This window comes from Halictus rubicundus, chromosome 4 (genome assembly GCF_050948215.1).
Source record: "Halictus rubicundus isolate RS-2024b chromosome 4, iyHalRubi1_principal, whole genome shotgun sequence".
NCBI classification, from domain to species: Eukaryota; Metazoa; Arthropoda; class Insecta; order Hymenoptera; family Halictidae; genus Halictus; species Halictus rubicundus.
Genome location: NC_135152.1, coordinates 12784514 through 12801533, shown reverse-complemented (window position 1 = coordinate 12801533; position 17020 = coordinate 12784514). Strand labels below are relative to the sequence as shown.

General features: G+C 39.3%; 3 protein-coding genes across 4 annotated transcripts; all 3 read left to right on the top strand.

The window, feature by feature from the left end:
- The first annotated feature begins 14 nt into the window (after positions 1-14).
- On the top strand, positions 15-3831 carry Bora (aurora kinase A activator-like protein bora). 2 transcript variants are annotated; one of them, XM_076786791.1, is made up of 7 exons: positions 15-644; positions 1112-1397; positions 1499-1787; positions 1847-1932; positions 2016-2213; positions 2280-2496; positions 2656-3831. In XM_076786791.1, the coding sequence occupies exons 2-7, from the start codon at positions 1122-1124 to the stop codon at positions 3114-3116; spliced, it is 1527 nt and encodes a 508-aa protein (XP_076642906.1). In that variant the 5' UTR covers positions 15-644; positions 1112-1121; the 3' UTR covers positions 3117-3831. The 2 variants fall into 2 exon arrangements, with proteins under 2 accessions (XP_076642906.1, XP_076642907.1); XM_076786792.1 differs by having other exon boundaries at positions 1079-1397.
- A 235-nt stretch (positions 3832-4066) lies between these two features.
- LOC143353859 (uncharacterized) lies at positions 4067-5337 on the top strand. Its single transcript, XM_076787462.1, has one exon. The coding sequence runs from the start codon at positions 4067-4069 to the stop codon at positions 5084-5086; it is 1020 nt and encodes a 339-aa protein (XP_076643577.1). The 3' UTR covers positions 5087-5337.
- Positions 5338-10725: 5388 nt separating this feature from the next.
- Mcr (macroglobulin complement-related) lies at positions 10726-16939 on the top strand. Its single transcript, XM_076786778.1, has 5 exons — positions 10726-11056; positions 11672-15704; positions 15781-15974; positions 16047-16327; positions 16406-16939. The coding sequence occupies exons 1-5, from the start codon at positions 10887-10889 to the stop codon at positions 16606-16608; spliced, it is 4881 nt and encodes a 1626-aa protein (XP_076642893.1). The 5' UTR covers positions 10726-10886; the 3' UTR covers positions 16609-16939.
- Positions 16940-17020: the final 81 nt, after the last annotated feature.

Below are 17020 nucleotides of genomic sequence, written 5' to 3'. Positions count from 1 at the left end.
ACTTTGGAAGTATCGCACGCCAGATGATGGCTAGCAAAGTGTACTCGTTCTAACTCTAATTGTAAGACGCTTCTTTGGCCAATAGCGACAATGCGTGCGATGATGGGGGATCGCTATTGGTCGATGAATCGTCTTAGAGTTAGAACGAACTTTGCCAGCAATCATCTGGCGCGCGCACACGTGAATATGACTTTAAACAAAGAAGAATATTAATTTATTGAAGTTTGTATAATACAAACGTTCATTGGCAAATGAAAATAACTTTAAATATTTATGACAATGTTCTTAGTAGGTATATATAAAATTAATCTCAGCAACCAATAAGAAGTTACAGCTCGACGGCTTAATTTTGAAGCCAACGTTTCAACCGGTTTCGGTCACCGGAATGAGCAGTTTATCACTCGACGTGTGATCTGTGACATGGTCACGTGATTACAGTTCGTTGGTTCAAAATAATTCAAATTTGTAAACAAATTACTGAATTATGAAATTGTAATTCTCATAGTGTTCGATCGTTGCCCGCAAAGTAAAACTGATAGTCGAATAAAAAAATCCATAAAATACCAGATTTATTTCGCGCGGTAACGGTCATAAGTTGAAAGGTCGAGGAGGTAGAAGACGTTGCAACATTATCGGCAGTAAACGTAAGCATTCCAAACAATTTACAACTTTTTTTTATAAATTACATACATTATTTTCTTAGCTAACTGACAGACGAAGATATTTATTGCAAAAATAATAAAATATTCTACAAGAAATATAATATTTTCAGTCAACATTACTACTTTTAAAGTACATATCTCCAATTTGGATTTTTGTATAAAATATTCGAATTATCGCTACTCTTTTAAGCAGATTAAACGAAAATTTATTTTTACTATTTAGAAGAAATCTGATTGGTCAACTACAAAATTGTAAAGACATTAAACGAACTGAACGATGTTGATATTTCCAACTTATTAAAATTATTAAACGAGAAGATGCATTTTCACATTTCTGCTTCTTAAAATTAACTTGGACAATTGTTATTCTGCATACAAATCCGCAGTCTAATAATTACTTTTATCTTGTTTTATAGGTATTTTATATTCTAAAAATAATGTTTTTATAGTTACATTGAAATGGACCAACGAAAGTGGACAACACCAATTAAGAATGAGAAGAAATGTGATGGCATAGGAATAAGCAGCCCTATAGTGTATAAGACCCCTGTGAAACAGTATGAGTCGATCTCAAAGCATCCAACATATCAAAACAACATCAGTTGTTTTAGTGTACTTCCTAGTCATATTACTCCACCGTCAGGTCTGACAAAGTTTATGGCAAGAAATCCATTTGAGACTGATTTAACTAATAGACTGCATTTATCTGTAATTAGTCCAACAGTATTCAGTAAGGTAGTCTTTCAGAATTCTTTCTACTGAACTTCCATAACACCAATACGTTCAATCGATGTCCAACATTAATTTTGCATTTGTTCATAATATCGTTTATATAGGTTTCAAGTCCGTCTCAGCAATCTCCAGATTTTGCATGGAGTGTGGACGAATTGGCTACAATGAAGCCAGCTTGTATAGAAGAATTTCCTGAGCAACAGATACACTGTTACGACCCAGAGATTGAGGTAAAAGCTCAGGCAGCTATCGATCGATTTTTTAAGGAGAATCAAATCATTCCAAGCCCATGGGAGATAAAGAAAAAAGATAGTAGAATTAAAATTAAAACAGACACTCCTACCAGGGCGTCTAGTGATGGGAATGCAGTATCTTCCAAATTGAAGAAAGATGGTAATTACCATAAATATTGCAAACCACCTCTCCATCATTTAACTTTCATATTTTTTCAGGTTGGAGCCAAACAGTATTATCATTGCCACCTCAACTACCATCGCATGTTGCAGAAGCTTTAAAACCTTACTTCACATTCACTCAAGTAAATGAACAGATTTCGTTTAGAATTATCTAAACATAATATATAGAGTTCTTTGCTGAATTTAATTTCTTCCATTTTCTTAGGAACAAAATGCTGAGAGCGACGACGCGAACTCGAGCAACAACTCTTTGAGAAGAAAGTTATTCTTCAATCACGACGAATGTACGGAAAATGACGAAGAGTCCTCTGTGTCTTTGTCATCTGTAAAACTGAATGGATCTCTTATATTGTCTTCCAGTCATCCACAAAGTAACATTCTAGTAGATGGAGTTCCATTTAAGGTAAAAAAAATTCTTATTATTCACGGGTCTAATGGTTTGATATAATTTAACAAAATCTGTTTACAGCCTTCACGTGATTCAGATGATCGTCACAATGCGTCTCAAATTGTGCCCGGTCATTTATCTCCCCCCGACATTTCTCCAATTCACAGGGGAGGAAACATGTCTTGTGAAAGTATAAAATCACGAAGTCGTTCGGTTGTTCGATTAAACTTTACTACAGAAATGAGCATGGATCAAACCAGTATGCAAGATAAAGAATGCTCAAATGATAATTCTTTAGGTATTATTATGCAATTAAATATTAGTGTACCAGTAGAAGTGCCTATGCGTTCTTGTGATATTATTTTAATTAAACTTATGTTAGATACGCTTTCACTTCGGTATATTCAGACGCAATATATTCGGAGGTACTATTTAATTTTGTTTTCCAATCTTCTAGATATATCCCTTGAAAAAGTTAAGGCACCGACGGCAGACTACAAAATACACAGGTCTTTAAATTTCGGTAATAATTCCGAGTATGCAGAAGATAGCGATTCTCCTAAGACGAAAATCGTCGTGAAAAGTTCGACCTACATCGAAAGGAATTTTGAGACTGAGGATACAGAGTTTTCTACGAAAAATCAAAACGATGTTCACACGTTTACTAAATTAGGTATGTCTGATCTGCAAAGTGTTTCGAACTCTGTACAAGACACCGGTTATCAGACGTATAGTATGAGTAGTACAGTGAATATGACAGACAGCTGTAACGGCACACCAGTGAAACAAAAAAATTATTACGGCGAACGAATTTTGTTAACCGATGACGAATTCCGCCTGTCTGACTGGAAAGAAAATATGAAAAATATATTCTGTTCTACACCATCAAAAACAAATAGGGAAAATCATATATTCTAAATAATTTTCACATATCAAATATGCAGTTTAAATATTAATTACGTTCTTGTAATATAAGATTAGACTATATTACATAGAAAAAATTTATTTCAATGCTTTTGCACTAACATTTGTGTAACGGTAATAGTACAATTGTTTTGAGAAGAACTTATTTGTTCATTATATTTACAACACATTACTCTCTTGCTCACATGTTTTGTTTTTTAGTTAAAATTTATAGCAAGTAAATTGTAATATATAATAAGTAATTGTAAATGAAACGATCTGAGAAGTAAACATCAGCTATTCACTGCCGTGCATAGGCTGCAATATATCCTCAGTAGTAACAATCAAGAATATAATGTATTATGTATCTTAATTGAATGAATGAATTGTATTTTAATATATTAGTGACCAGTACACGTGCAAAAAATATATATTTTTGTATTACTGTGTACTATAGGTCATTAAAAAGGCAATGTGTATAAATGAATATAAATCTCAATGTAATGAAGAGAATAAACGTGTGACCGATCTTGTGGAACAAAACGCAAGGTGGCGAATCAGACCTTTTATGTAGATTCACCTCCTTGCGGCTTGTACAACTAGATCGGTCACTGTATAAATACGAATTTGACTCTGTCCAAATATTTTGATATTACGGTAAAAAAGAAACACAGTATGTCTGTATAATATCTGTACAATATAATCAAACTTCTGTATCGCTTACATAAATCAAATACATTTTCAAGAGAATCTTTTACTATTTCGCCCGCATTATTTGAATCTCGCTAAACGAAGGAAAACGCGCCAATTTCAAATTTGCATCTTCCAAACGAATTCAATTGTTCTACCAAACAAATCTATCGTTTCGGTCAATTTTACCGTCAAAATTAAAGTTTCTACCAGACCATTTCCCCAACCATTATATCTACTTTCCCTAAACATTGAACAAAAACCATCCTGCTACCATGAGCCGAGAATGTGCTTCCGAGAAAGATGAGAAATTGTTCATCCTGGAAGTTTTCGTAGGCCACGTCAGTTTGTACGCCGAGAAGCTGCAAGGAATCGATCCAGCCAGCCTGGGTGTCGATATGCAATTTCCAGACATGCCATTGTTTCGAATCTTTCAAACTACTTTCACGTTGACCAAACCGGACAGGGGTAAAGAATCATCTCGCGAGTCTGGATTCCGAAATGTCTACTTCAATGCCGGAAAAATATACGTTTTCACCAGAGTTGCCAGCGAATTGGTGGAGAAACTGCGTGGAAAGCCTTTGCTGTTGGATGTTTATAAAATAAAGGAGATCCTCATATGCCCCGAGGAGGTGAAAAAACATCCTCTCGGAAGGTCAAAGATTCCCATGTCGGGTTGCCTCTGCGACTACGTGATGATGACGAGCAATGACAACAAGCACCTGCCCAAGTCATACAATATAGACAACACGTTTGGTCTCGTGGACGACGATGAAAAACCATCTGGCTACATAAACATATTTCTAAGGCTGACGTGCTTCGGCACATACACGACCAATGCGTTCTGCATCTTCGAACAGAAGATGTTATTCAAGAATCTAGGCTCGTTCAATGAATTCCTGTGCACGAAGGTGCTGTACGATGATGAGGAAGACAGAAGAGCAGCGGAGGTGAGCTCCAGATTTTGTTCACCGTACAAAGTATTCGAACAAAGCGAATTGGATACGCCTCCGAGGCCCATCAACATAGCAGGCCTCGCGTTCGTCTGCAAAGAGCTGTCCAGAAGAGATGGCTTCGCCACCGAGGTGATTCCCCTGAATTACCCGCCGAAAATTCCAATCATGGACATTGAAGAGAGGGAATTCGATGCAGAGAAGGCGCGACGAAAAGGTTTTACCGACATCACACCTGTTCGACCAGAATACTTGGTTGAGAAGAAGCCGTTTTCGGAACAGACCGGTTGTACAAATGCCTCGTGCGCTGGTAGCATTTGCATAGGAAAAAAATGTTGTTAATCTTCATAATTCTAACATGCTATCAAATACAATGTATCCTTTTAGAAAATATGACAACTCATTTCGAGAAACGCGCACGGTTATTTCAAAACGACATCTTGTTAAATTAAACCTTCATCCGTCCCTCATTTTCACAACTTAATGTATCCCTCGTGTGTCAAATTAACACAATGGTAAAACATCAAACAAAATGAGACGCTAAATAATTCAGTTCGCTAATTATTTTATTTAGAATAAAGTAATAAATGTTTACACAATACATATCAGAGAGAAACAGGCGCGAAACACGGACAATACTCTCAGACTTAGCCATTTTTACTAAAAAGATTAGGTGGTAAGATAGCCAAGAGGGTATTCGACAGCATCATTGGTAAGAGATAAATTTATCAGTGTACATTTATTCATGGTTCGAAAGTTATTCTGTACCTTGAGTTCCATCATCTATCTTTACTAAAAGATTAGGTGACAAGATGGTCAAGGGAGTGCTTGTCGACAGCATTGGCGAAAGGAATTGTTATAAACATTTGTTTGGAACTATAGAAACGGAAGAAGGTATGGAAGTTGCGATAGAGAAGGACAGAGAGTAAGCGTGGGGTGTATGGTATTAAATAATATATTATAACAGGAGGTGAGGTTTATACAAACGGCGAGATGGTAAGACGGTAGATTTAGCGAGGCTCGCTAACAAGGGAACATATTCAGATGCGAAAATCCGATTTTGATGAAACTTATGGGAGCTTATAGTTCTTTGAAAAATATTTGACACGTGTTTTTTTTATCAGCAGTTATCCACTTTGAAGGGGTGAAAACAACCCCCAAAGTTGGGGGTCAAAACCATATTTTTTGAGATATCTCGGAAACCAGAGGTCGAAAAAATTTGAATTCTTTTTTAAATTGTGTGTTTTTCAATGGGAAATGTAGTCGCACAAGAAAATTTTAACAAAAGTTTTTGGTTTAAACAATATATTAAAAATTTGATTTTTTTGCAGTTTCTTGATCTGAAATATTATGCGGTGAAAACGAATAAATTGTACATTATATACTCCTAAATAAAAGAAACTGTATTTTTATACTGTCAAATTGGCTATTATCTTCATTCTATATTAAAAAATATAAGTTGTGCTAAAGACCGGTCATTTGACCGGTCGCGGTAGGAATAGGTATACGTGAAGTGTCGGTAGGAATAGTGTTAAGCTAGCTAAAGGTAGACCAAGGCAGGCCAGTGATGTCCAGTGCAACTCTGGAAGATCCCTGGTCAACTCGAAGGTAGGCAAGAGTAGCCCGGTGTGGTCAGGGTGGGCGAGGGCAGCTTCTGATCCCGCAGCACTTCTGCTCCCTTCTGAGTGCGCACCTCGACTGACCTCGACTGACCTCGACTGACTGACTGAGCGCGGCCGCCGAGATCAGATGCGCGATCCGCGGTGCGCAACTCTCCCAGTAGATCTCGATCACCGTGATAGTGATTATTGATAAATTTGTTATTTCTGGCTGTTTAATGTTTATAACAATTCTTTATGCCAACTACGTCGACAAACACTCCCTTGACCATCTTGCCATCTAATTATTTAGTAAAAATAAATTATAGAACTTGAGATACAGAATAACTTTTAATCCATGAATATTCGCACGCATTAATTTATCGAACACAATTCCCTGGTAAATTGATTATTTCTGGCTGTGTAATGTTTACAACAACTTCTTTTTCCAATGATGTCGACAAGCACTCCTTTGACCATGTTGCCACCTAATTTCTTAGAAAAGGTAGGTAATAGAATTCAAGGTACAGAATAACTTTTAAACAATGAACATTCTCACGGTATTTCATTTCGTGCGACACGAAACAGCATAAGATGAGATGACTGAACTGGTCTATTCCTACGTCTCGTCCGTCATATTAGTTCCACAATATTAGTTCCGACCGATACGGTAGGATGTGACACAAACATGGTAAGGTGGCTCTAGAGCCCCGCGGACGTGAGACAAAAAAATACATTGGGTGATTAGTCTACTCCTGTACCTCGTCTGTGCTCTCATTTCCTGTCTGTGCCTATACCAGAGAGGATAGTCCTCTCTGCCTATACCAGAGAGGAATCCTATACTTCGTCTGTCGTGACAACAGGTGACAATACCCGTTGTGTAGTGCATAGGCGGTCTCTAAAGATGTCGCTTTTATAGCTTTCCCTCCTTCCCTCACGCGCGCGTCTAATTCACTTTCTGTGTCGAACCAAATACAGTGGAGTGTGTACGAGGCGACCACTCCTTTTAAGGGGGCCGGCAGGTCGACTCTGTGTAACCACACACATACATGAAATCCATATACGTATATGAACTTGCAAGGGTCAAAATGTTGACAAATTGACGCTTCAATATCGCAATGAGCAGTTTAAAAGTGGTCACTTGGGTTTCCTAAAAGTCCAATCTAGGTCTGTCCAGAGCCCAAATTGCGAATTTCTACCTCATCGTCGAGTAATTTGTAATATTCGGCAGAAATCTCGCTTTCTGAAGCAAGGATGACGTCACAAGATGGCTGCCGCAGAGAGATTCTCTTAATTTCGAGAGATTTAGTGTTCGTATCGAAAAAAACGCTCTGGACAGACATAGCAAAGACATGTACGAACACGGTGGTATGCATTTTTAATTGATTACTTACTTATTTAAGGCGTAAAATGTCTAGAAAAAAACGCACCATTTCGCGGTTCCGCTTACTAGCGCCCCGGTCTCCCCGCGGCAAACACTGTACCTTGCGATAGAATACGGTCGATAATGCAGGTCGATATTACAGGTTTACATATGTACGATATGTATGCTGCCGAATATTGCAAATTACTCGACGATGAGGTATAAATTCGCAATTTGGGCTCTGGACAGACGTAGATTGGACTTTTAGGAAACACAAGTGACCAGTTTTAAACTACTCATTGCAAAATTGAAGCGTCAATTTGTCAAGATTTTGACCCCTGCACGTTTCGCTACGCATCTCGTAACGTCACGCTTGCTTCGAACGCCTCGCGACTGGCAGTATGCTGCCGAATATTGCAAATTACTCGACGATGAGGTATAAATTCGCAGTTTGGGCTCTGGACAGACGTAGATTGGACTTTTAGGAAACACAAGTGACCACTTTTAAACTGCTCATTGCAATATTGAAGCGTCAATTTGTCAAGATTTCGACCCTTGCACGTTTCGCTACGCATCTCGTGACGTCACGCTTGCCTCGAACGCCTCGCGACTGGCGGTATGTTGCCGAATATTGCTAATTAATCGACGATGAGGCAGAAATTCGCATTTTGGCCTCTGGACAGACCTAGATTGAACCTTTAGGAAAGACAATTGACCATTTAGAAACAGCTCATTGCAATATTGAAGCGGCAATTTGAAAATTTTCTGACCCTTGCACGTTTCGAAAGAGGCCACGACCTTCGGGTCATCGATTCTGTTGAAACTTTGCATACTTATAGATCTCGTTGTCCTGTTCACAAATATACACCATTATAGGGGCAGATACTCAATAATTTTGGCGATATTAACGATTGAAGTTTCATTATTTCCTATGTAATGCCGTATTTTTTTCTACGGTACAACAAGATTCGGTTTGGCGTGACTGCAGCGTACCAAGTTTTCAACCGGACGACCAGTGTTCAAATCCTGTTTACTAACGTATTTTTTTTAATTTCATTATGTTTTATCATTGTATATTTATAATATCAATTTCACTTCAAAGTACCGATTTAATTTTGATAAAATATAGCAGGCCGAAGGTCGTGGCTTCGCCTTAGCATCTCGTGACGCCACGCTTGTTTCGAACGCCTCGCGAAATTCACATTTTGGCCTCTGAACCAGAATAACCAGAGGGTTATCAAATCATTTCAACGGAAAAATTGTGATTTCATTAGTTTCTTTTCGCAGAAATCGATTTTTTCCAAAATCCTGAGGTGACAGACAAATTTTGTGATCGGATTTGATGTCAGCGCGATAAAATCTACGAGAACAGATGTACAGAATGTCAAGAAAAATCTAACCGTGCATGGCATTGGATAAATCACAATTTTGTTTAAATATTCCAAGTTTATTTTCAAAGTTAAAACATGTTTGTACCATAGTCTCTCTATTTTTCCCTTCTTTTGCAATATTTTAACTTCTAAAAAAAAATCATAGCTCTATCTCATTTCTATCGAAAGTTCTTTGATTTTGACAGAAACTTCGTCACTTTGTCAAACATAGTGTTACGAGTATCGATATGTTACGATATCGAGACATCGCGCCGAATGGTCTTCGTTGTATCGTCGTCACTAAGACAACGCGGCTAACTTCTCGGTTTTATATATTGTAAACATATATAAAACTTTGGAAAATGCTATAAACTTTTATATATATATATGATATTATTCAAGTTTATTTTACGTTTAGTCTTTAGTTGTAAATTTGTATTTGTTTGTTTCTTAACTTCAGATTTGACATCTAAAGTAAAAAAATATGACAAATTTTGTTTAATTTTTTATGCGCTTTGTGGCATAAAAAAAGCTGCTTTAATTTCATTTTGAATATAATTTTCTTTCTGACAGGAAGTAAATTCCGACTCATTTTCTTTTTAAAAGAAGTCCTGTTAATATATGTATAAAATTATTATAATGTTAAGAATAAACTGATTCAATTTAATATAAATCAAATGATTTCCTTAGCTTTTGCATACACGTGACTGCTGTTCGAGTTTGATTTCAGAGATAGTAGCAAAAAACTGCAAAGGTAATGTGACAACGAGTCCTGTGTATATCTATGCGCCCGTGGCAATGTACGTGTTAGCATGTGTTGGTCGGCTGAATCGGGCTCATGCAGAAATCAGTTTCACGAAACGCTTGTAAATTTACGGGTTTGATGACATGGCAACAGTGAGGCGAAGATGATATGTGGCAACCATGTCTAGTCGCTAGCTTTCTCTCTCAATTTTCGTTTCTCTTTTCCACTACTTTTCAAGTCGGCATTTCATATATTCTTTTTTACCGATATGTCGTAGACGCGATGTAGTTCCACAAAAAAAATTTTAATCATTCCACAATCAGTTTTCCCTACTGACCGTTCGAGGATTGGCGTGACAGTCAAGGCCAAATGCCTCACAGCGCCACCTCGTGCGGCGATCGGTGTTCCCCCAATCCCGGACGAGCCCCCAATTGTAGGATCTCGGGAAAAACGAGGGCACCGCCGCCGGGAATCGAACCCGCGACCTCACTGGTGGTAGCCGATCGACTAACGCGCTCACCCACGGAACCCTCCCATATGAGGATTTAATCGAGGAAAAGAAAAAGTACGAGTTCGCTGAGATAGGTGTGGATAGGTGGCCTGCAGTGGCCTGTAGGTGAGAAACACCTAAGAAGAAAATAAATGGATTTATAATAAATATTTATTTTTATATATTTCAAGCTGTATAAATTTCTACCCTTTCCACTTAAAAGATTAATTGTACGCGTGTACATGAAAGTACATATAGCTACAATAGAGTTGTGTGAGTCACGCGAGTATCTGTGTGTGAGTGAGTAGCGTTTGTATCTACATATATATACTGTTATTAGTTCGGGCCCCGAGCACTAGAGAGCGCTAAAATACTGGTCACTTTTATAACACGGCAGCTTGCACCCCCTGGTGAGAAATGCTAGTCGGTGAACGCGTATTTTGGGCGTTGACCGTTAATTTTCTTCGCAATTAACGGAGAAACGGTTTCCCTCTCGACGTCGTTTCACCAGAAGCGACGACAGTTATCGTTGTCCATGGACCGTTGCAAATGTTTAATCGTTTCGTGTTGTAGAAAATGTGGATCTTTATATTATTGTTAACCTTCGCTTGCGGGAACGGTCAGTTCTCGCAAGAACCGAATGAATCTACGGGCATTCCTTGGAATCGTTTCGACGAAAGAGATCCAACCGGATTGGGATCACGGAACTCTGGAAACTCCATAGACAGTATTATTATAAAAGAGGCGTGAGTACAACGAATAATTACCGCGTTAATTAGATGACTCATTATTTCGATCATGTATGCACCTTGCATTTGTTTACAATGGTCGACCTAATTGATGCATTGGTCAAAGAGAAGACCAATGTCAACCAATTTAAAAATCGAATTAACACGTTGACCGCCGTGTGAATTTTGAGTATGTCTCGCTTATTTCATTCGTACAAACGATCAGGGTTATTAATGATTATTATTAGTTACTTGATAATGAAGTAATTGCACCTTACACTATTATTTAGTTCGTTTCAGAACAAATGAATTGATATTCGGTGCGACTGGTATTATAATAGTCATTTTTATGCAAGTGAATAACGCCGGTCACTGGTGACCACCATGGCAGTCAATGTGTTAATAATTTTATCAATTTCATTATATATTGTACTGCGTTAAGTTCCTATGGTTTATAGTACATGTATCATTCGCATCTGGAGAGAAGAGACTCTAAAGAAACTCGAGTAAACGTAAGCTTACCCTTCTTGCCCCCGTGCTTTCCCGAGTCTCTTCTCTCTAGAAGCGAACGGTAACATTTTTTTATAATACTACTTTATTGTAACATCTCCTAAAGATAATTTTTGTTTGTAGTTCATATTTCATAGTTGCTTCGAGAATGGTCAGACCAGGTCAAATTTATAAGGTGGATGTAAACGTGTTGCACAGTCCACTGCCAATGGTGGTACGTACGTCTATTCAAAGAAATGGAGTTGAGGTTGCGGCAGATTATCAAGAGGTAAAAGAAGGCATTCCAGAAACTCTGATGATGAAAATGCCACAGACTTCTGTTGGAGGGGAGTATAAGTTAAGAGTTGAAGGAACGTACAACAGCTTGACAGGTGGTCAAGCGTTTCTGAATGAAACTAGGCTCACATTCTCTCAAAGGTCAATGACAATTTTCATTCAGTTGGATAAGCCTCTGTACATGCAGGGAGAAACGATACGGTTCAGGACTATACCCATAAATACAGAGCTGAAAGCATTTAACAATCCAATCGATGTGTACATGTTGGATCCAAATAGGAGAATAATGAGGAGATGGTTGAGTAGACAAAGCAATGTGGGCACAGTGTCTTTGTCGTATCAACTATCAGATCAGCCTGTTTTCGGAGAATGGATTATACAGGTGATCGCACAAAGTCAAGTGGAAGAGAAAACATTCCAGGTTGAAGAATATTACCAGACACGCTTTGAAGTGAATGTTACAATGCCAGCGTTCTTCTTTGACAATGATCCTTATATATATGGTATAGTTCAAGCTAATTATACCAGTGGAGCACCCACAAAAGGAAATCTGACTTTAAAAGCAAGCTTCAAATCGTTAGATAGAATTCACACGGAGTCTGGGGCCGATGTTACCGAAAGATATTTCTTCTTTGATGAGTATTATCCATCATGGCTAAGCGTATCATCTTACTCTGACCAAAAAGTTCCTGTTTTAAGGTTTTTCAATGGAACATACCATTTTCGATATCCCATGTCTGAATTATTAACTTTTCTGCCCTCTTCAAGCGGTGTGGAAGTTACAGTTACTGCAACTGTTGGAGAAAGATTCTTAGAAGAGATAATTACGGGATATTCAACAGCTCGTATTTTCAATTCTACTACAAAGATAAGATTTCTAGGGGGCACTCCACAGGTTTTCAAGCCGTCGATGCCATTTTCAGTGAATCTGGTAGCGTCCTTCCACGATAATTCTGCACTCAAGAAATCACAGTTAATGGGAGCAATAATGGAAATTCGCGCGGACATCGAAATGAGAACAGGTGGTCGTCGGATCATGGAAACTCAATATTTGAAGCCTTCGTCGGAGAACGAAGGAATCTGGTCTATAAAAATTGACTTAAGAAAGCAGCTTGGACTCGAGCACAACGTGGAACAAGCACAACAAATATTGAGCGATATTTCTTCCATGAAGGTTTATGCTTACTTCACAGACGGCGAAGGATACAGAACTCAGGCAGAGTTATTGTTGTTGGCACATGAATCTCCGAATCAGCAGCATATCAAAATCTCTACGTCTACCGAGAAGCCTAAGGTTGGAGAGTATATGGTGTTCCATGTCCAGACGAATTTCTATATCGACACCTTTAACTACATAATCATGGCGAAAGGTAGCATTCTTTTAACTGGTCAAGACGCCATGCAACACAACATAAAAACGTTTGCCGTTCCGCTGAGCGCAGAAATGGCTCCTGTTGCAACTATAGTGGTATATCAGATTGGACAATATGCCAATGTGGTAGCAGACTCTTTAACTTTCCCTGTGAACGGTATTTCCCGCAATAACTTCACTATATTCATCAACAACAAGAAAGCCAGGACCGGTGAAAATGTCGAAGTCGCCATTTACGGGGAACCAGGAGCTTATGTTGCCTTGTCGGGTGTAGACCGATCCTTCTTCACTATGCAGGCTGGTAACGAGTTGTCTTACGCTACTGTTATCACTAAAATGGCACACTTCGACGAAGATACTAATGGTACTCATAGTCACATTTGGTTGTACCATGATGGCGATCCAGACGAAGTTGTCTACTATCCATCTTCAACATTCGGTATAGATGCAAACAGAACTTTCGACTACATAGGATTGGTAGTCTTCACAGATGCTTTCGTGTATCGACGACCTGATAATTGCAATCAAACTCAAGGATATGGGGAATGTCTCTCTGGAAGATGTTACAGACTAGACAAGACTTGTGACGGAGTACACGACTGTGAAGATGGTACTGATGAAGCGGCCTGCGAGTACAGGAACATCACTGATATAGCACACTTCAGAAAGTGGCGATACAACAGGATACAAAGATTATACGAGAATGTGTGGCTATGGAAAGACATTAACATTGGCCCGCATGGTAGACACATCTTCAACATAGACGTGCCCAGGAGGCCGGTTCATTGGATGATCACGGCGTTTGGTATGTCGCCAAGCATGGGTTTCGGTATGTTACCGAAAGCCATTGACTATGTAGGTGTTCTACCATTTTACATCAACGTGGAAATGCCTACTCATAGCAAACAAGGGGAACAGATTGGTGTTCGAGTTTCTGTGTTCAATTACTTACGGCACAACATAGAAGCTGTGATAGTTCTGGCAGACTCTAAAGATTATAAATTCGTTCACGTAGAAGACAATGGCATCGTGCAATCTTACAAACCGCGCACATCCTTTGGCGAGCATCAATTCTTCGTTTGGATCCCTGCGCAGGATGCGTCGATCATCTACTTACCCATTGTACCAGTGAGACTCGGAGAAATCAAAGTGCATATTTATGCTACAACTGTAATCGGAAAGGACTCGGTCACTCGTACCTTACACGTGGAAGCTGACGGCGTTCCGCAGTATCGTCATCAGTCCATTTTGCTTGACCTCAGTAACCGTGCCTATGTGTTTCAGTACATGCACGTTAACATCACCGAAACTCCTATCATCCCGTATGATGAGAATCGTTACTATGTATTTGGTTCGAACAAGGCAGTCATCAGCGTCGTTGGAGACGTCGTAGGCCCAATATTCCCAACAATGCCAGTCAACGCAACCAGCCTCATGAACCTACCCATGGACTGCGCAGAGCAGAACATGTTCAGTTTCGCAGCGAACTTGTATACAACTTTGTACATGCGGCTGATCAACCAACGTAACAGGACGCAGGAGAAGGAAAGCTTTTATTACATGAATATAGGTTACCAGCGACAACTCTCGTTTATGAACCCTGATGGATCGTTCAGTTTGTTCAGAAGCGATTGGAATCAATCCTCGCCAAGTGTGTGGTTGACAGCATATTGCGCCCGTGTTCTTCAAGAAGCTCGGTTCTACGAATGGGAAAATTATTTGTACATAGATCCTGAAGTCATAGCTCAGGCGGTGTCTTGGTTATTGAGACATCAAACGCAAGAGGGATCATTCTACGAAGTTACGTGGTTAGCAGATAGGAAGATGAACAGCTCCCTGAACTATGAATACGATATAATATCACACAGGAATATCACTCTAACAGCTCACGTTCTCATTACATTCCAAAGCGTCAAAGATTTACCAGAGGGTCTGGGTACCCAGGTCGCTGTTAGTTCTGCCAACGCAGTGAAATGGTTGGAAAGGAACTTGAAGCTTCTGGAGGAACGTGGGAAACCATACGAAATAGCTATAGTGGCCTATGCTTTGTTGTTAGCCAAAGCTTCCATCGCAGGACAGGCTTATAATATCTTGTCTAGGCATGCGCGTAGAGAAGGTGACTTAACATACTGGGGCAGAGAACAAATTCCACCTCCTCCGTATAAATTGGAGAATCAGAAGCCGTTCCTCCTTCCGCGTTTACCATATACGTACGATTCCGAGAACATCGAAACTACTGCATACGCTCTTTTGGTGCATGTCGCGAGACAAGAGACAATGATAGAGCCTATTGTGAAGTGGCTGAATTCCCAAAGATTAACGGACGGCGGGTGGGCTTCTACGCAAGACACGGCGTGGGCTATGAAAGCTTTGATGGATTACACGGTCAGGACAAGAATCAGGGATGTTAGTTCGCTCAGTATTACCGTCGAAGCCACAGCTCTCCCTGGACAAACGAAAACGTTGTTCGTTAACGACAAGAATCTAGCGAGGCTTCAAACAATAGAAGTATAAAACACGAATTTTGGCTTATCGTCGGTAATTTCGCTATAGTAACTATTAATTTTATTTCTTGTTGTACTAGATACCAGAGGCATGGGGAACTGTGAAAGTGCAAGCAAAAGGTGCTGGTTACGCGATTCTGCAAATGTCAGTGCAGTACAACGTGGACATCGCCAAATTCCAGACCCAGCCACCAGTCAAGTCGTTCGACTTAGTCACCAGAGCTAACTTCCATGGCAGAAATCAGTCTCACATATCGTATCTCAGTTGTCAGAGGTAAACTATTTCTTTCTAGATGTTGGCTTGTTGGTTTTAACCCTATTAGCAATGCATCTGTCTCGTTCACAGGTGGACAAACACAAATGAATCATCGCGCTCTGGAATGGCAGTGCTGGATGTAGCCATACCAACGGGTTACATAATCCAACAGCAAACCTTGGACAGATACATTCTCTCGAGACAAGTGAGAAACCTTCAGAGAGCGAGGTTCCAAGAGAAGAAGATTCTCTTCTACTTCGATTATCTGGATCAAGAGGAAACGTGCGTTAACTTCACTATAGAAAGATGGTTTCCGGTTGCAAACATGTCGCGGTTCCTGCCCATCAGAGTTTACGATTACTATTCGCCAGGTGGGTACCTGTAACAGTTTAGTTGCCAGTTATTTATATTGCAGTAGAATGAATATGTATTTTAACATGATGTTTCAGAACGATTCAACGAAACGATATTCGACGCTCTACCTACGTACACGTTGAATATTTGTGAAGTCTGTGGTAGCTCTCAGTGCCCCTACTGTCCGATCTTTAACACTGCCGCATTGTTAGCCACGCCGACAGGTTTCGTGCTGGTAATATCTTCTGTGGTTGTTTTAATGCGATACTTTCGAACACAGGAGTTTAGCGTAGGCTAGCTACGATAATTTAACGCAACAAAATCGAAAATTTCTTTCGATTACATAACGCCGTCCATAAAGCAGTACAAAGGTACGATTATGTTTTTATCTTTACAAAGAACAAACGTGAACGAAGTACTTTGGTGCAAAGTGGGAATCAGTGTATACTTAGTTGCATGTTAAATTATTCATGAACTTAATCTTTGTAAAGCGCTGTTCCTCGTTCACGTAATCCGTCCGAAAATATATTTAAGTTAGCCGAGAGAGAACAGCATTTAACGTGTGTTAAATATATTTTTAAGTTTTATAACCTTTATACGAATAAACAATAAAAAAATACATTTTATTCACCACGTTTCGTTTAATTCTCATTCTTGGGGTGTTAACAGATTTTCTGAATTTACATAAAAGAAATTAAGAAATTATTTGA